The sequence below is a fragment of the Microchirus variegatus genome, assembly GCF_963457635.1.
Source record: "Microchirus variegatus genome assembly, chromosome: 9".
NCBI lineage: Eukaryota > Metazoa > Chordata > Actinopteri > Pleuronectiformes > Soleidae > Microchirus > Microchirus variegatus.
This window is the reverse complement of record NC_139810.1, coordinates 1,108,666-1,128,858: the sequence shown is the minus strand read 5'-3', so window position 1 is coordinate 1,128,858 and position 20,193 is coordinate 1,108,666. Positions and strand designations below refer to the sequence as shown.

The 20,193-nt window shown below is 40.4% G+C and overlaps 3 protein-coding genes across 3 annotated transcripts in view; 1 reads left to right on the top strand and 2 right to left on the bottom strand.

Annotated features, from left to right (window-relative positions):
- LOC310931957 (collagen alpha-1(XX) chain-like) overlaps positions 1–8,668 on the top strand; it is a 48,402-nt gene extending 39,734 nt beyond the window's left edge. The window contains 14 exon segments of the mRNA XM_083895207.1: positions 97–174; positions 270–356; positions 451–504; positions 2,277–2,372; positions 2,486–2,539; positions 3,743–3,796; positions 3,887–3,940; positions 5,009–5,080; positions 5,194–5,229; positions 5,604–5,670; positions 6,379–6,567; positions 6,729–6,806; positions 6,891–7,052; positions 8,131–8,668. Of these exon segments, the coding sequence (XP_083751333.1) occupies positions 97–174; positions 270–356; positions 451–504; positions 2,277–2,372; positions 2,486–2,539; positions 3,743–3,796; positions 3,887–3,940; positions 5,009–5,080; positions 5,194–5,229; positions 5,604–5,670; positions 6,379–6,567; positions 6,729–6,806; positions 6,891–7,052; positions 8,131–8,168 (1,119 nt within the window). The 3' untranslated portion in view covers positions 8,169–8,668.
- A 1,605-nt stretch (positions 8,669–10,273) lies between these two features.
- Positions 10,274–16,094, bottom strand: LOC310931729 (mitochondrial carnitine/acylcarnitine carrier protein-like; the record flags this gene model as incomplete). Its single annotated transcript, XM_083894960.1, has 9 exons — positions 10,274–10,336; positions 10,443–10,564; positions 10,670–10,779; positions 10,870–10,942; positions 11,839–11,956; positions 12,226–12,316; positions 13,285–13,412; positions 14,113–14,199; positions 15,978–16,094. The coding sequence occupies 9 exons, from the start codon at positions 16,092–16,094 to the stop codon at positions 10,274–10,276; spliced, it is 909 nt and encodes a 302-aa protein (XP_083751086.1).
- A 1,673-nt stretch (positions 16,095–17,767) lies between these two features.
- On the bottom strand, positions 17,768–18,785 carry LOC310931728 (B-type lectin plumieribetin-like; the record flags this gene model as incomplete). The annotated part of the gene is made up of 3 exons (XM_083894959.1): positions 17,768–18,022; positions 18,220–18,313; positions 18,724–18,785. The coding sequence occupies 3 exons, from the start codon at positions 18,783–18,785 to the stop codon at positions 17,768–17,770; spliced, it is 411 nt and encodes a 136-aa protein (XP_083751085.1).
- Positions 18,786–20,193: the final 1,408 nt, after the last annotated feature.

The window sequence follows — 20,193 nt, the reverse complement described above, 5'->3', positions numbered from 1 at the left end:
GGTTCACTTATAAATAGGGTATAATATGACCCCTTTAAAGTGCTCTCAGTCCGGTTTCACTCTGACCTCTGACCTCTGACCTCTCTCTGTCTCCAGTTCCAGCTGCAGTCGTTTGAGATCGTCTGTAACACCACGTGGTCCCTGGAGGACACCTGCTGTGACCTGCCTGGACTGGTCCGTCTGCATCCAGACCACATGTATGGAGGTCAGGGATCGATGGATGTTTCTAATGAATGACTGTGTGTGTGTGTGTGTTGTGTGTGTCACAGAGGGATGAGGAGAGTTGTCCTGCACCGGCGTACACCTGCACCTGTTCCTCTGACGCCCCTGGAGCCTCTGGATCACCTGGACCTCCTGTACGTCACTGGAACTGTTCCATCGCATCATCATCATCATCATCATCCTCAGCGTTAGCTAATCGTTCAGTGTTTTTTCTCTCTTTTCAAACAGGGGAAACCAGGTCCTCGGGGAGAGAAAGGCGAGAAGGGAGAACAAGGTGGAAAGGTGAGGAAGGAAATCAAACTGTCACGTTGGAGCTACTGCTTCACCAGGAGCAAAGAGACAAACATCATTTATGAATAGATAGTAGTAAAAGGTTTGACGCGCTTCAACGCACGATACGACGCGTTTCCGTGACGACTGACCGGAAAAAGACGCGAATGACGTCATGTTTACGTGCCGCCGACACCAGAGTCCAGCTGCATTAGCTCCTTTTAGCGCCGTTAGCGTTAGCCTACAGCGGAACTGGAGCGGTCTGTTTATTAAAGGAAAAATAGCAGCGCTAACAAATAACGTTAGCGTACCAGTGTAACTGCGTATGTGTGCCTCTGTTTTTAAAGGTTAGCGTTAGCTTTAGAGACTAATTTTAACGATCGGGAGTCACGCAAACAAGACGTCATGTGCGTCTTTTTCCGATCAGTCGTCATGGAAACGCGTCATGCGTTAACATAAATCATGTCAAATCACAAACACTATGTTTACCTTTAAATATAGACTAAAATAACAGATTTCTTGAAACTGGACAAGACAGAATTTAAAGAAATGACATTGGGATTTGTTTTCTTCTGCTCAAAATGTATTATTATTATTATTATTATTATTATTATTATTGAACAATTTGAATGTACAACACTGCAAGGTGTACAATAACAAACAGCACATTTTTGACATAATTAACAATAAATTACAGATAGAGTACAACTCAAATATATAATAATAATAAAAATAACAGGAGATTCAGGGAAAAACTTTACATAATGCTTCAGTAAAGTAATATTTTTGTTGTTATTTACCTAATCAGAGCCTTAAGCAAAGAAAAGGAGCAAATGTAGGTAATGATTTTGCAAATGTTTGTTTGTGAATAAAGAATTTTGCATGTAGGATAATAACAAAGTTCATCAGGTGTTCAAGAGCGTTATCGTTCTTAACGTAGTATATGTTAATATAATTACATAATATCTGTAACATAGTAGAATAACAGGGTATTTAATATTACAATGTAAAAATCACATTATATTATATTATAGTATATTATATATACTAAAAAAGTAGTATAAGTATAGTATGACGTTTTTGGCAAATTTTGGACCAAAAATTTGGGGTCAAATTTTTTTTTTCAAATTGTGGACGACAGAATAGTATGATGCTTTTGTCAAATTTTGGACCAAATTTTTTTTGTCAAATTTTGGACCAAATTTTTTTTTTCAAATTTTGGACCAAATCTTTTTTTTCATAATTTTTTCCAATTTTTGGATGACATAGTATAGTATGACGTTTTTGTCAAATTTTGGACCAAATTTTCTTTTCATAATTTTGGACCAAATTTTCTTTTCATAATTTTGGACCAAATTTTTTTCTCATAATTTTTTTAAACTTTTGGACGACATAGTATAGTATGACGTTTTTGTCAAATTTTGGACCAAAAATTTTGGTCACATTTTTTTTGTCAAATTTTGGACCACATTTTTTTTTCATAATTTTTTTCAACTTTTGGACGACATCGAATATTATTGACTTATTGTCAAATTTTTGACCTAAAACTTTTTCTCAAAGATTTTTTCAAATTTGGGACCAAAAATAATAAAAACAAAATAATAATCAAAAAAGTTTTCCAGCCCTTTTTGCTCTGGGGCTCCACCTGCAGACATTTTATGGTACTGCAACCAGTAGTTCTTTATAGATGTCATTCATGAAGTAGATATTTGTAATTGTGTGGATTTATAAAGTGGAAATGCTGGTCCTCACTTTGTCAGCAACCCAGTCCTCGTGTGTTTCAGGGGGAGGTTGGTCCTCCAGGAAAAAGTGGATCTGAAGGAGGCCTCGGCCTCTTAGGCAGTGTGGGACCTCGAGGTATAACTGTCAACGGCAAAGAGGTGAAGAAATAAACAATCAATAATCAATAATCAATAATGACTAAAGCAGCAGTAACACAGAACTCTCTCTACATGTTTGTGATTCTGGACCTGGATGTGTTTTTATCTCTCAGGGTCCTCCAGGTGTGAAGGGTGAAAAGGGCGAGGCTGGACGACCAGGCGTCCAGGTGAGCTTCCTGAGAACATGCTAACATCTTCATCTCATGGTTAGAGTAGAATCTGAATTTCATTGTAAACGAGTCGCTCTCCTGCACCAAAGTCCGCTGGGAAAATCAGTGTTTTAAGTTTTGCTGGGACAGAGGAGCTGCTCGTCCACCGGGGGCTCTTTTCTCAGCTTGTGTCGCTGAGGTGAATCCAAACCAAAGTATTTGAAATTCTGCAGTATCAAGGCTAGATAGATAGATAGATAGATAGATAGATAGATAGATAGATAGATAGATAGATAGATAGATAGATAGATAGATAGATAGATAGATAGATAGATATTAACCAGCTACCTGGCTAGCTAGATGGATAAAAATATTCTAGTTAGCTAGTTAGTTTTGATTGAAAGATAACATTAGCAAGCAAGTAGTTGGATATCTAGAGATAGATTTTCTTATTTTGTTGTATAGATAGATATTAGTCAACTACCTCACTAGCTAGATGGATAAAAAATATGTTAGTTAGCTAGCTACCTGCCAATTGATAGAATTGATAGAAAGATAATGTTAGTTAGCTAGGTAGATTGAAAGATACTGGGACATTTTTCATGATTCTCACGTTGTTTTTACTGAGTTGTTTGTTTTCATGGTTTTTATTTTGTAGTATAGACAGATATTAATCAACTACCTCGCTAGCTAAATGGATAAAAATATGCTAGATAGATAGATAGATAGATAGATAGATAGATAGATAGATAGATAGATAGATAGATAGATAGATAGATAGATAGATAGATAGATAGATAGATAGATAGATAGAAAGTTAGTTAGCGTCCTAGCTAGGAATTTGGTGCAGAGAGTGATCACTTTTCACAAAAACAACACAAACTTCAGTTAAAGACTTTAAGATTAAGTGGTGGAAATATTCCTTAAGAGATCATAAAAATATGCTAGTTATCTAGCTACCTGGCAATTGATAGAAAGATAACGTTAGCTAGCTAGGTAGATTGAAAGATACTAGGTAGTTAGCTGCATAGATAGATAGATAGATAGATAGATAGATAGATAGATAGATAGATAGATAGATAGATAGATAGATAGATAGATAGATAGATAGATAGATAGATAGATAGATAGATAGATAGATAGATAGATTTATTCATGGTTTTTATTTTGTTCGTTAAGTGGCTAACGTCTTGTTTTATCATCTACGTAATGTCTCTGCAGGGTTTGTCAGGACCTCCAGGCTCAAAGGGTGAAGAAGGACCTCCAGGTCCACAGGTGAGCTGTTTGACCACAGTCAATACACAACAGTGATGTCAGCAGTTCTTCATCCATCATCATCCTCTTCTTCCTCTGTCTCTGTCTCAGGGCATCAGAGGAGCTGAGGGAAACATTGGTACATCAGGTATCACTGGACCCAGGGTGAGATTCACTTACTCACTCATTTACTCACTGGTGCAGTCACTGGGTCAAAATGTCATCGCTCCAATTTTACACTGTTATTCATTTTAAAAATGAATAAATGTCCCATTAAATCTCTTTTATTCCTCACAGCTTTTAAAAATGAATGGACCTGTTCTACATTTATATGCAAATGATGTGTTTTTGTTGAGTTGGGACGTTTTTTATGATTCTCACTGTTTTTGCTGAGTTGTTTTTTTTTCATGGCTTTTATTTTGTTATCATCGCTAGCTAGATGGATAGAAATATGCTAGTTAGCAAGCTACCTGGCAATTGATAGAAAGATAAAGTTAGCTAGCTTCCTAGCTAGCTAGGTAGATTGAAAGATACTAGGTAGTTAGCTACCTAGTGATAGATAGATAGATAGATAGATAGATAGATAGATAGATAGATAGATAGATAGATAGATAGATAGATAGATAGATAGATAGAAATATGATAGATAGTTAGCTAGCTACAGTACCTGGCAATTGATAGAAAGTTAGCTAGCTAGGTAGGTAGATTGAAAGATACTAGGTAGTTAGCTACCTAGCGATACATAGACAGACAGATATTAACCAGCTACCTTGCTAGCTAGGTAGATTGAAAGATACTAGGTAGTTAGCTACCTAGCGATAGATAGATAGACAGACAGATATTAACCAGTTACCTCGCTAGCTAGATGGATAGAAATATGCTAGTTAGCGAGCTACCTGTCAATTGATAGAAAGATAAAGTTAGCTAGCTTCCTAGCTAGCTAGGTAGATTGAAAGATACTAGGTAGTTAGATACCTAGCCGATAGATAGATAGATAGATAGATAGATAGATAGATAGATAGATAGATAGATAGATAGATAGATAGATAGATAGATAGATACCTGGTAATTGATATAAGATAAAGTTAGCTAGCTTCCTAGCTAGCTAGGTAGATTGAAAGATACTAGGTAGTTAGCTACCTAGCGATAGATAGATAGATCTAAATCTAAGTATTTCTTTTATTCCAACCCAAATATGTACCTACAGTTTATTCCTATGTTTATATTCTTCAGGGTTTCCAAGGAATGCCAGGATACCCGGGGAGTGGGGGGGACAGAGGTCCTCCAGGACCTGTAGGACCAACGGTGAGTCAGGAGGGACAAATAACAACATTGCAAAGAGAACTGCAAAACCACGCTTCATAATTACAGTCATGAAGTCATGATTAAATGTCGTCTCTTTCTTTGTCATTTTCCAGGGTTTGTCAGGGAATAAAGGAGAACGAGGAGAGAAGGTGAATTTTAACTTTGTCATTGAATTCAAATAATGTTTCACAACATTCTGTCACGCGTTCTGTTGTTTTTAGTAAATTAAGTTTGAGCCAAGAGCTTGGTAAATTTATTAAAACATATACACATTCATGTTGACTAAAAGGTTTGGGTTTGGGGAAAATTCTGCTCATTTTTTGGCAAATTTTGGACCCAAAGAAAATCTCCTGTGACACAACTGTGGTTAGGTATTTGTACTTCACATTTACGTAATATATTGTATTTCATGCTTTTTTTTTTTTTTGTAATATTTATATTTCTGTGTGTTTTTATTTGAGACTTTTATTTGCTTGGGGCAAATTGTAATTCATTATATTTTATGGCTGTGTTTTAACCTCAGGGAGAACCTCAGTCCATGGCCATGATCTACCAACTGGTCACACAGGCCTGTGAGCAACTAGTACACAGTAAGTTATACATATGTATAATAAATATATATATATATATGTATATATTTATATATGAAGAGGCTGTCCTCAGGGTGGGCGAGACATTTTCACACGGTTCACTGCAGAACATGGTGTTGTACTGAAACGACAAGGTGTCATGCTACTACTTTGCGGCTACCTTGGCGTACCTGTTTCCAATGGTAAGCTAGCGAGGCTACGATTAGCATTAGCACAGGGCTAACATGATACAAACACTGTGCAACCTGATGAGGCACAACGCAAATGTTTTCATTTTCAATTGGCATTAGCGTAGCTCGATGTTGTGACTGTCGGCCACGCTGATGGATCATGGAAATTGATGCACTTTGACAGTGAGCCGACTTTCTTTAAAATTTTGTATAAAAGTATGTTGGAATTACTTGACATTTTCCATCATAATAGTCGGCATCGCCATGAACAAGGATCTGTTAAAAATATTTGCAAACCTCTTAAGGAATAATTTTAATACATTTTTGAAATTCAGGAAATGATGCATTTGCCCTGATGCACTTTGACAGTGAGCTGACTTTCTTCTCAAAAACACATTAGGCACATTTGCGTTGTATGTATATGTATATATATATATATATATACATATATATACACATATATATACACACACACACACATGGCCTTATATATACATGTATGATCTCCAGAGGTGAAGACATTGTCTTGATTTTTCAGAGGAGGTGTTGAAGCTCGACACCTTCATCAACGAGATCAGTCGTAAGCCGGCTCCCATCGAGGAGCCCGTGGGGCCCCCAGGGGAGCCTGGTATCCCGGGGCCCAAAGGTCCACCAGGGGGCAGGGGGGGCCAGGGGAGTGTTGGCCGGAGGGGAAGACCTGGCAGACCTGGATATCCAGGAGAACAAGGTGAGAAGCCGTCTGAAAAGAAAGAAAGAAAGGAACCAGGTCTTGTTGTTCTTGTTCTTCTACTGTGAGATTTAATGGCATGTTAGATCCATGATGTTACACCACTGCCCTCTACTGGAGGTATAAATGAATCTGTCCCATGTGTCTTTGTTTGTGTGCAGGACAGAGAGGCGTCCTCGGGGTCAAAGGTGAAGCAGGGACTAATGTACACGGGTCCACAGGAGTCAAAGGATTTGCAGGTAATAACGCGGTTAGAGCTGAAACCATGACTCTGTTAATGGTGCAAACACACGGAGAGTGAACCCGTGTGTTTCTGTGAGCAGGTCCTCCAGGTGAGTCCAAGCTGGGAGACCCAGGTCCTAAAGGAGAAGATGGTCAACCAGGACCTTCAGGACTTTCTGGACCGTCTGGACAGCCGGGCGAGGTTGGACCTCCGGGAGCATGTGACAGCAGTGGAGGCTGTCAGAGTCTTCACCAGGAACCAGGTCAGTCTCCTACACTCTGATCAACCGCTGTTGATGCTCACATCAGGTTTCTGTCATCAATAATCACAGCTTTAGCCACACGGGTGGATAGATAGATACAGATACAGTACCTGGCAATTGATAAAAAGATAAAGTTAGCTAGGTAGATTGAAAGATACTAGGTAGTTAGCTACCTAGCGATAGATAGACAGACAGACAGATATTAATCAGCTCCCTCGCTAGCTAGATGGAGAGAAATATGCTGGTTAGCAAGCTACCAGGCAGTTGATAGAAAGATAGAATTAGCTAGCTTCCTAGCTAGCTAGAAAGATTGAAAGATACTATGTAGTTGGCTACCTAGCGATAAATAGACAGACAGACAGATATTAACAAGCTACCTCGCTAGCTAGATGGATAGAAATATGCTAGTTAGCGAGCTACCAGGCAATTGATATAAAGATAAAGTTAGCTAGCTTCCTAGCTAGCTAGGTAGATTGAAAGATACTATGTAGTTGGCTACCTAGCGATAGATAGATAGATAGATAGATAGATAGATAGATAGATAGATAGATAGATAGATAGATAGATAGATAGATAGATAGATAGATAGATAGATATTAACCAGCTACCTCGCTAGCTAGGTGGATAGAAATATGATAGATAGTTAGCTAGCTACAGTACCTGGCAATTGATAGAAAGTTAGCTAGCTAGCTTCCGAGCTAGCTTGGTAGATTGAAAGATACTAGGTAGTTAACTACCTAGCGATACATAGACAGACAGACAGATATTAACCAGCTACCTCGCTAGCTAGATGGATAGAAATATGCTAGTTAGCAAGCTACCTGGCAATTCATAGAAAGATGAAGTTAGCTAGCTTCCAAGTTACTGAGACATTAAGATGTTTTGTTGTGGTGTTTCCATCACTGTTGTTAGCTCTTATTTGAGATAAAGAAATGACCGTTACATCCTTCTACTTAAATGCTCTGCCCTGGATGGATGTGCCGATGACGCCCTGTTTTAATGTGGATGAAGCCTTTGTGTCAAATATAGTCAACTTTCCTCACATGACGTTGACTTTTGTTGTTGTTGTTGTTTCAAGATCCAGATCCAGATCCATATTACGGCTATCAGGCCTGAGAGCATGTGAAGAAACCACAGACAGTGACTGTGACGTCTGCCTCAAACAACTGAGCTTTAAACCAAAACACTGCGATGAAGCAGCCACTGGTCAGAACTCTCATCGTAACAGTCATAGAAAGTGTTTTTAACAACACTGAGCATCGTAACAGGAACATACTTTCTCACTGGGACTCACTTTAACTCCCGTTATTCACATGTTTATGCACTGCCTTGTAGTTTAGTGTGTTTCTTCATCTCTATCTGGTTTATTCTAACCTTATCTGCCTCATAATGAAAACACACACATCGTCCACGGTGGAGATGATACTGTGAGAATGTCTGGTGCCGCCGGGTTCACCGTCGTTTGTATATTTTTACTGTTTATTTTATTATTTTTACTCATGTTATAATATAATGTTGTATACTGTTTATATTCACGTTGAAAATCAGTGTTTATTTTTTAATGATGTCCTGGGCTTTGGGTTATACACTTTGTGTGTGTGCGTGCGTGTGTGTGAGTGTGAGTGTGTTGTATTTGTGTTAATAAATTTCCTTTTAATATGTTTCTAAAAAAAAAAGTATTTTTTTCGTCACGTTTTTCGTTATTTAGCTCAATAACTTATCAAACTGAATGGTGTTAAAGGTGCTGCAGAATGCATGTAGGGCTCCTGGAGCTGGGAACTCACCACCAGGGGGCAAAGACGAGCAGTGAGTTTTCAGACTTTTAATTCACACGTTTATCCATTAAAATAGATTTAAATCCATGATACATTTTCTCTGTGACTTTATACAAACATTTATAAAAACTTATTTTTATAAAAGATTCAACTGCTTAAAATTACGTTAGTTTAAGTTTACGACGTCTTAAGAACGTGTTTGTGTCTTTATTTCACTGTTAGACAGACTTTAACAACAGGAAACTGAAGTTTGTAAACCACTCACTCTCCCACACCAAAGTCACTCACTCTCACACACCAAAGTCCACTCACTCTCTCACACCAAAGTCACTCACTCTCCCACACCAAAGTCACTCACTCTCCCACACCAAAGTCACTCACTCTCCTACACCAAAGTCACTCACTCTCCCACACCAAAGTCACTCACTCTCCCACACCAAAGTCACTCAATCTCCCTGCACCAAAGTCACTCACTCTCCTACACCAAAGTCACTCACTCTCCCACACCAAAGTCACTCACTCTCCCACACCAAAGTCACTCAATCTCCCTGCACCAAAGTCACTCACTCTCCCACACCAAAGTCACTCACTCTCCCACACCAAAGTCACTCACTCTCCCACACCAAAGTCACTCACTCTCCCACACCAAAGTCACTCACTCTCCCTGCACCAAAGTCACTCACTCTCTCACACCAAAGTCACTCACTCTCCCACACCAAAGTCACTCACTCTCCCACACCAAAGTCACTCACTCACACCAGTCACTCACTCTCCCACACCAAAGTCACTCACTCTCTCACACCAAAGTCACTCACTCTCCCACACCAAAGTCACTCACTCTCCCACACCAAAGTCACTCACTCTCTCACACCAAAGTCACTCACTCTCCCACACCAAAGTCACTCACTCTCCGTGAATTCAGCTTTTAAAATATTTAATTTAGACCTAACTCAGTGACACAAAGTGACCACACGAGGCAGCAGAGGACCAGCAGCTCCTGTGTCCCTGTGAGCTAAAATCCCTGATTTTCTCTATGGACTTTGGTGTGGGAGAGAAACTAACAGTGAAATAAAGACGTGAACATATTCTTAAAAATATCGTAAAGTTAAACCGACGTAGGTTCTATGGACTGAGCGTTCCTTGTTGATAACAGCAGGGGGCGCTCACAGCACTCACAGCACACGTTTGTAACACTTAAAAAAAAAACACCCTGAGAGAAAGTCATAAACACTTCATAGGTTCATAAATGTGCGTCTGTTTTACACTGAGCATCAAACACTGACTGAGGACACGAGGACACGAGGACGTGAGGACATGAAGACATGAGGACACGAGGACATGAAGACATGAGGACACAAGGACATGAAGACATGAGGACACGAGGACATTCTTCTTCTTCTTCTTCTTCTTTAACATCTGGACACAAACATGTGGATCTTGACTCTTTCACCAACTGGGAGCAAGAAAGTTTAGACCTTTTAAAGCAACCTCGAAGCCCAGGAAACAAGCCTGAGACACAGAGACACAGAGAGAGGGGAATACATTAGGTATTTCAGCAAGAGAATGCAGATTTAAAGCGTGTGTGTGTGTGCGTGTGTGTGTGTGTGTGTGTTACCGCGTTGGCAGGAAACGCTCTGAGGAAAACGGCGTTGAATCCTTTATAAAGAGCTTTAACTCCTTCTTCACGCAGCAGAGTTCTCAACACGTCCAGAACACCTGAGTACTTAGTGTCTGCAGCTACACACACACACACACACACGCACACACACACACACACACATTTAAAGATGGCTGCCTTCAGCAACAACAGAGGGGGCGGAGCTTCAGGTGAACAGTTCTCACCCGTCTGGAAGTTGGACTTGAGGACGTCTGGAGGAAGAGCGATCGTCCAGTTCATGATCCCTGCGACACCACCAGCCAGGAGGACGTGAGGACAGCTGAGCTGAGACACACTGAGGGACAAGAGACACTGAGACACTGAGAGACAAGAGACACTGAGACATAGACAAATATATCTCTTCACTGTAACCATGGTTACTGACCTTTGACCCTCAGGTGTCAGGAGGTTTTTGAGGTATTCGTAGGTCAGGAAGTAGAGACCAGTCGAGGGGACGTCTGAGGGAAATGGGACAAACGTAGAGAAGACCATGTCAGTCTGTGTGTGTGTGTGTGTGTGTGTGTGTATGTGTTCTTGTACTTGCGGCATACTGAGGACCAGTGAGGGGTTTTTAACCAACAAAGTGAGGTAATTTTTACAGAGTGAGGACATTTTGGCCGGTCCTCACTTTGTTTTCAATTAAATCACTTCCTTAGGTTGTAAACATGCTATACTCAATTTGTGAAAAAAAAAAAAAAATTGGACAACATAGTATAGTATGACGTTTTTGACAAATTTGGGACCAAAATTTTTTGGTCAAATTTTTTTGGAAATTTTGGTAAACATAGTATAGTATGACATTTTTGTCAAATTTGGGAACAACAATTTTTGGACCAAAAATTTTGGGTCAAATGTTGGTAAACATAGTATAGTATGACGTTTTTGTCAAATTTGGGACCAAAAATTTGGGACCAAAAATTTGGGACCAAAAATTTGGGACCAAAAATTTGGGACCAAAAATTTGGGACCAAAAATTTTGGGTCAAATTTTGGTCGACATAGTATAGTATGACATTTTTGTAAAATTTTGGACCAAATTTTTTTTTGTAAAATTTTGGACCAAATTTTTTTTTTAAATTTTGGACGACATGGAATAGTGTGACATTTTTGTCAAATGTTGGACCAAAAAAAAAATATCAAAAAGTTTTTCCAGCCCTTTTTGCTCTGGGGCTCCACCTGCAGACATGTTGTGGTACTGCAACCAGTAGTTCTTTATAGATGTCATTCATGAAGTAGATATTTGTAATTGTGTTGATTTATTAAGTGGAAATGCTGGTCCTCACTTTGTCAGCAGCCCAGTCCTCAGTATGCAGAAAGTACAAGAATGTGTGTGTGTGTGTGTGTGTGTGTGTGACCTCTGATCAGGGTCAACACCGTCCCTCTGTAAATGCTGCGTATTCCCTGCTCTTTATAGAGCTGCAGAGCACAGTCCAGAGGCCCCGCCCACCTGGTGCCGCCGCTACTCGCCTGAACCTAAAAAAAACACGTTAAAGAACTTTACGTCACGTTATGAATACATCGAGATTTACAACGATTAATGACACGCTTAAAAAAAAACAACAACGTTAAAAAGACCGTTTCAGACAACGCAATCATTACGTTGATGTAGTTGTTAGATGATGTGTCCACTAGAGGGCAGTGCAGAGTTGTGACAACGTATTATTATGAAAACAAAAACAAAAAAAAGCGGGCGAACAAATGCAGCACTTCCACATTCCACCAGCAGGACGTCGTCAGCTCACCTGCAGTAAACATTTGATTCTCTCTCCTGGAGCAACGATCACCGTCGTGAAGACGCCGGCCAGACATCCAGAGAGGAAGATCTGAGAGTGTCTGAGAAAACACGGGAAAACACGGGAAAACACAGGAAAACACAGGAAAACACACATTAAACACAAGAAAACACAGAAAACACAGGAAAACTCACATTAAAACACATTAAAACACAGGAAAACACACATTAACAGGAAAACACACAGGAAAACAACATCATTAACCAAATGATTAATCAAATAATCAATAAAATAATGGACAGACGTGAGAGTAATAGTAAAAGGAGCGAGTTTGGAACTGGAAAGCACCTCAGCAGCAGGGGGCGCTAATCCTTGATTTAAGTTTCTGTGTTTTCTGTGTGTTTTCATGTGTTTTTCTGTGTGTTTTCATGTGTTTTCTTGTGTTTTTCTGTGTTTTCATGTGTTTTCTTGTGGTTTTCTGTGTGTTTTCATGTGTTTTCCTGTTTTCTGTGTGTTTTCCTGTGTTTTCCTATGTTTTCCTGTGTTTTTCTGTGTTTTCCTGTGATTTCCTGTGTTTTCCTGTGTTTTTCTGTGTGTTTTCCTATGTTTTCCTGTGTTTTCCTATGTTTTCCTGTGTTTTTCTGTGTGTTTTCCTGTGATTTCCTGTGTTTTCTGTGTGTTTTCCTGTGTTTTCCTATGTTTTCCTGTTTTCCTGTGTTTTTCTGTGTGTTTTCCTATGTTTTCCTGTGTTTTTCTGTGTGTTTTCATGTGTTTTCCTGTGTTTTTCTGTGTGTTTTCCTGTGTTTTCCTGTGTTTCCTCTGATTTTTAAAGTGATGTTTGACTGAACTGTCCCTTTAAACTCAGACACATGAATAATGAGGACGAAGAAGACATTTGTGGACGTGGAGTCAGACGAGGACAGAACAGAAGCAGCACTGGTGGGAGGAGCCAAGGTAACATGAGGAAAGTGTGTGTGTGTGTGTGTGTGTGTGTGTGTGTGTGTGTGTGTGTGTGTGTGTGTGTGTGTGTGTGTGTGTGTGTGTGTGCGTGCGCGCGTGCGTGCTAACGTTAGCGGTCGACCAGGGTCCGTGTGCTGCAGCTGTTTACCCAGACCAAAGCCAAAGAAACTGATGGCCATCATCGGAGCCACGCCCACCAGAGGAGCGCCCATCCCTTTGTACAGGCCGAGAAGACCCTACACACACACACACACACACACACACACACACACACAACTACTAAGTTTCACGTTTCAAAAGACACAAAAACAAGTTTAAAATGTGTTTGTTTGTTTGAGGGGGAGACATCTTTGGGGGGGGACACAGTTTTGGGGGGGACACAGTTTTGGGGGGACAGTTTTGGGGGGGGACACCGTTTTGGGGGGGACACAGTTTTGGTGGACACATTTTTGGGGACGACAGTTTTGGGGGACACAGTTTTGGGGGACACAGTTTTGGGGGGACACAGTTTTGGAGGAGGACACCGTTTTGGGGGTAAACAGTTTTAGGGGGGACACAGTTTTGGGGGGACACAGTTTTGGGGAGGACACAGTTTGGGGAGGACACAGTTTTGGGGGGACAGTTTTGGAGGAGTACACAGTTTTGGGTAGGGACAGTTTTGGGGAGGACACAGTTTTGGGGAGGACACAGTTTTGGGGAGGACACAGTTTTGGGGGGGACACATTTTTGGGGAGGACACAGTTTTGGGCAGGACACAGTTTTGGGGGGACAGTTTTGGGTAGGACACAGTTTTGGGGACACAGTTTTGGAGGAGGACACAGTTTTGGGGGGGACACAGTTTGAGGAGGACACAGTTTTTGGGGGGGACACAGTTTTGGGGGGGACACAGTTTTGGGGGGGACAGTTTTGGGGGGGACACAGTTCATGTGCGCTCACCTCTTTGGACACTGTCTTACGGAAACAGTCGTACGTTCCTGTGTAGAGGACGAACTGAGAGGATTTGGGCTGCGTCTGAAGTCTCACCTGCAGGACACACACACACACACACACACACACACACACACAGTGTAAGAGTGTGTGTGTGTGTGTTGTAGAGATAAGGACAACAGAAACCGTCCTTCAGCGTCTGTCGATCACATCGATGATAAACAAACGTCTCTCAGTTCAAAACTGAACCTGAATCCACTCGGTTTTATTAAGATAAATCTCTGACGTAAACAGAAGGTGGCGCCAAATTTGAAGCGCACAGAAGTCACCGCAGAAGAAGAAGAATGAGAAGGTTTAGAAGGTGAAGTTGGAATTTCCCCGAGTTCAACTTCACGTTAATTTAACTTCTGTCATTTTCCAGTTTCATCACCAGCTCCTCCCACAGGAGATGCTAACAACGGCTAACAATGGTTAGCCAGAGAAACGCTGTTGTCTTTTCTCAACTTAACAGAGAGCGCCCTCTCAAGTTGGATTTTCAGACAGTCAGAACTACCAAAATGGCCGCCGCCCGTGTCAATCATAAAAACAGTCTATGACTTTTACTGTAAATATTGGAGAGAGTATTGTTAACGACTGCTATTGCTATCACTAGCTAACATTGGCTAACATTGGCTAACATTGGCTAGCCCGAGATACATTTCTTTTGGTCCAAAATTTGACAAAAATGTCATACAATACTATGTCGTCCAAAATCTGACCATTTTTTGGACAAAAATGTTTTGGTCCAAAATGTGACCAAAACGACATACTATACTATGTCGTCGACCTCAATGTCATACTACACTATTTCGTCCAAAATTTTTGAACAAATATTTTTTGGTCCAAAATTTGACTAAAACATCATACTATACTATGTCGTTCAAAATTTGACGAATTATTTGAAAAGTTTGGTCCAAAATTTGACAAAAACGTCATACTATTCTATGTCGTTTTAAAATTTTACAAAAACATCATACTATTCTATGTCGTGCCAAAATTTGACAAATTTTTTGGAAAATAAAGTTTGGTCCAAAATTTGACAAAAACGTCATACTATTCTATGTTGTTCAAAATGTTTTTTTTTATGTTTTGGTCCAAATTTGACAAAAACTTCAAACTATACTATGTCATCCAAAATTTGACAATTCTTTTGAAAATAAATGTTTTGGTCCAAAATTTGACAAAAACATCATACTATTCTGTCGTTCAAAATTTGAAATTTTTTTGGGAAAAAAAAGTTTGGTCCAAAATTTGACAAAAACGTCATACTATTCTATGTTGTTCAAAATGTTTTTTTTTTATGTTTTGGTCCAAAATTTGACAAAAACTTCAAACAATACTATGTCATCCAAAATTTGACAATTCACTCTCCCACACCAAAGCCCATAGAGAAAATCAGTGATTTTATCTCACAGGGAACACAGGAGCTGCTGGTCTACTGCTGCCTCTTGTGGTCACTTTGTGTCACTGATTTTTAATCAGAATGAAGGATTTTCAAAAGCCGAATTTTACAAAATCAGTCATTGTAAGTTAGTGATGGAGGCAGCAGTGGATCAACAACTCCTGTGAACTCCTGTGTGCTGTGATGTTAAAATCACTGGTTTACTCTATGGACTTTGGTGTGGGAGAGTGAGTGACTTTGGTGTGGGAGAGTGGATTGGACTAAAACGTGTGCATGAAACGCTGTGATCGTTGTTTCCTTCGGCCTCGTTGACTTTTTAAGCTGATTGGTCAATAATCCTCTCACCTTCACGTGATCACGAGAGTCAAAAGTGCACGAAGACAACGCTGTTGTTGGTTCTGAGTGTGTGTGTGTGTGAGAGTGTGTGTGTCACCTTGATGGTGTCCAGCGGGTGACCCGCCAGAAGAAGACACGCTCCTCCTGCTCCACCCGCCACGAAGTTCTTCAGAGGAGAAACTCTGGATGATCCTTCACCTCCACCTTCATCCATCCTGAGCCCGAACTGAGCCGAGACACGGAGCTGCTGAGGCGGACACTGTCCACACACTGTCCCGGCCTTTTTCACACTCACACACACACACACTTCCACGGAGTCCTATCTGGACTTTGTCCTCACAGCTTGTGTTTGTGAGTCACCGTCGCCCTCTTGTGGCCATTGTCAGTATCACAGTTGAGCCTCAGACTGGACTGGAAGAATTTAAAATACCTTAAAGTAATACTTGAGTAAAATGACGTAAGTATGTAACCAGAAAATGACTTTGACAGAAGTTGAGGTCACTTTTTTTTTTTTAATATTACAGAAGTAAAAGTATTAAAAAAGTTAGGAGTAATGATTGAGCTCAGTGGTTGGGCCAGTTGTGGGTTCGATTCCTGGCTCTGCTCGTCTACCTCGTATGCCAACTCTTCTTCTTCTGGTTTTATTTGGTAGAAACAGTTAGAGGAAATGTAGTGCAGTAAAAGTACATATAAATAACAAAGTAAAGTACAGATATCTGAGTGTTGTACTTAGATACAGTCACAAAGCATTTGTACCTTGTTACATTACATACATTACAACACTGCATACACACACACACACACTATACATACATATATATATATATATATATATATATATATATATATATATATATATATATATATATATATATATATATATATATATATATATATATATATATATGTTGTTTGTGTGGCACACCTAATAGGGGGTGCGGAACCTTTGTTTCCCATGAGTTGCCCGGGGAGCGGTTAGGGGGACGCACCCGCTGCCGTTTCTTCTGTCTCTAATTCTTCAGCTGCTTAACACAGGTCAGTGTGTTCGTGCACCACGATTTTACTCCATAATGTTGTTTTATATTAACATGTATTAGTAGCGCGAGTGTTCGTAGCCTGTTTGGTGAATGTTTTTATGTCTAAATGACGGGGAACAAGTCTTTCAAAGTTTTCCCGCGCGGACGCCATTTTGTGCCGCGCACGTCTGCAGTTGCACTGTTTAGAGAGGGAATAAGTGAAGCTGAAGTTATGGGTGTGACGTATTCACAAGTCTGATGTATTTGTGTTTATTGTGAAAGTGTATGATTGTTCAGAGTGTCATCTGAAAGATTGCTAAATTATGTTTATTTTGTTCACGCGCCTGTTGCCAGGCAGATTTGGTTTTGTAAATGTAGCACAAGCACTTTGTTTTGTCCATGCTTTTCAGTGGCCTGTTATAGGAGCAGTGTAGGTATATGACATTGAGTATTTACACTAAAATATCTAAAATAGGGTTTGAACCAGTTTAGACTGTGAAAGAGAATATAATGTGGAACTATAAGTTGATTTTGGAATCACAAGTAGATTTGTTTGGAATTATAAAGTAGATTTTGGAATATTTGAGCCATTTTTGTGACTCAGTGAATATTATTGAGTGATGATCAGAGTTTTAAGTGTCATTTCGCTCATTTCAGCTCGGCCATTAGAGAGCAATCCCACTGTCATTTCCTCACAAATGACATTTTCTCCTTTGAATTGCGTCCTGTATGAAGCAGCTACACTGAGCCTGACACTACAGCACATCATGCACTAATAAACACACACACACACAGCAGTGAGTTAAGGAGCATCTCAGCTCTTTATTTCAGTGAGTCACATCATGGTTTTATTTCAGTGTGGGTAACATCTTTAATTTCCAACACTCCAGATTTCCTGTGAATCCTTGAGAAGAACCAGCCGACCGTCATTTTCCATGGTCAGACGCATTCTTTGGTTGGGGGTAGTGCTGTATGTATTACTGGCCCACAGAGGTGATCCTGTTTTGCTGTAAATGACCAGGTTGTTATCCGGCTGCAAAAGGAGACGGAACGAAGCCTGGCCACAGGTATTGGAAGCCCAGGTGGGTGAACATTGACGATCGTAGATGACAAAGTTGCCGTCAGGCTGTTGGACGAGAAGAAATAACTCATGGTTTGGTTCTCATTTATGAAGGTTTGTTTGTTTTCACTCACTCATTTATTGTCTGAATTTAGGGTTGAGGGGGGGGGGGGGGGTGGAGCCAATCGTAGTTCTAAATATCATCAAACACCAATTAAATGTGACCTTTTTCTCCGTCATTGAAATAATATTTGTCTCCTCACCTGGAGAATGGCCCTGTATTCACCATTCAGACTCAGCAGGTACTCCCCTACATGCAGCTCCTGGTCAGTGCTGAGTGAGTTTCTGTTCATGGTTCTGGGAAAACACAGAGTTTGAAAAGGTTAAGAAGAGCCTCCAGGTGGAGTGGTGTTGGCCCTTTTGTACCAGGACCCTTTTACCTGCAGCCCCTAAAACATGACATTTATCTTTCTACTGGGAGTGGAGCAGAGCTTAATTTAAGGAGTAAAATCATCAATGAAAACATTTTTCTTGTTTAAGATTCAAAGGAAGGTTTCAGAAACTAACCCTAACCCTTTCAGAAACTCACCAGCTGTAGCAGGTTCTTCTGTCAGAGAAAGAGCTGAGCAGGCTGAAGTGGTTCTGCTCTGAAACCAGTCCACTTTATATCAGTGCTGGAAGAAACGTGGTTGGACAACTTCACCCTATCAGAGACATCTGATCTTCATCTTACTTCTTATCTCAAAAAGTTAATATTTTTCTCTCACAATCCTTCGCTCAGCTTCTTCCGTGGACGTGAGGAGTGAGAACATGTGATCAAAACGCCCATGTTACGAAACTGCACCATAGCATAAGCAACATAAGACACCTGGAGCTGCTTCAACGTGACAAAGACGATGACGGTGCCCTGGTGCCAAGTTTTAATATGAAGGTATATTTGGTGCAAAAGTCACAAGCACATGTAACTGCAGATTTCACATGCGCACACTAAAGTCACAAATGCGTAACCATAAAGTTGAAGTTGTAAAAAAATGTTATACCTTGTTAACACAAATCCTTGTTACAGGTACACAAATCCTATCCTGTGCATCACAAATTCCAGCAGTCATGCACTCGACACTTTTGCTCCAATAGTTGCGGTGCAGTAGGAGCAAACACATTCACACACCTGTGTTTCATAATCTGAGAACATGCACAACATGTGTGCATCTGTAAACCGTAAAGTTGAAGTTGTAAATGTTTTTTTTTATACCTTGTTAACATGAAATAGGACTACAGGTACACAAATCCTTGTTACAGGTACACAACTACAAGTCAATTGATACAAGTGCTCGAATCTGCTTCTACGAGTTTCAGATAATTTTTTCTCCTCGCGCTAGGTGGTATAAGTGGTGCAAAAGGATTTGTAACTTGTGCAAACCGAGCGAATCGATCGATAAGAGAACAAGGCTTAGAGTGGGCGGGGCTTAGGAAGCTCTCTGCTGAGTTTTGAGTGACAGCTCGGAGTCGCAGATTCACGACACTAAAAGTGTCAAATATACGAGAAAATAAAGTCGCAGATTTATGAGATTAACAGTACATTTCCATTTTATTAAATATATAGACTCACGCCCACCATTTCTCCCGCTGTTTATGTGTTTTATACATATGAACCGTATCTATATCAGTTCAGTCTGTGTGCTCCCGGCTGCCTCGCTGGAGGAGCATCCAGCTGCAGCCCCGGAGACCAACACCCTGGCGTGACAATACTGGATTTTTTTCTCCTAAAAACTGTATTTACACACCGAAACGACGGGAGTGGTTTGACGGAAGTGATTTTTTTTTTTTTTTTAAACTGTTTTACATTAGTTTAACTTTGCTATTTTCTTCATTTTCACAAATTTCCCTGCCCCACACCCTGGAGCTCCACAGTAGGGACAACGACCACCACCTACCCGCCTCCCTGGAGCCCCAGAGCGGATACAACAAGCACCCCCCCCCCCCCCCGGAGCTCCGCTGTTATACTTTTTTTTTTTACACATTTTTACACGCTATTAACTAATCAAACCATGTCAGATATCAAGGTTTCTTCCCTCTACTACTCACTTACTGTTGTAAGTTTATTTGTAAAACTAACTAAAGAAAATAAAGTTAAAAAATTAAAATCTCGTCACGTCAGCTACGCTTGGCGAGACACGTCACCCTCCTCCGCCTCTCCTCAGAGATAGGTGCACGATCACGGCTTTGCCTGGGCGAAG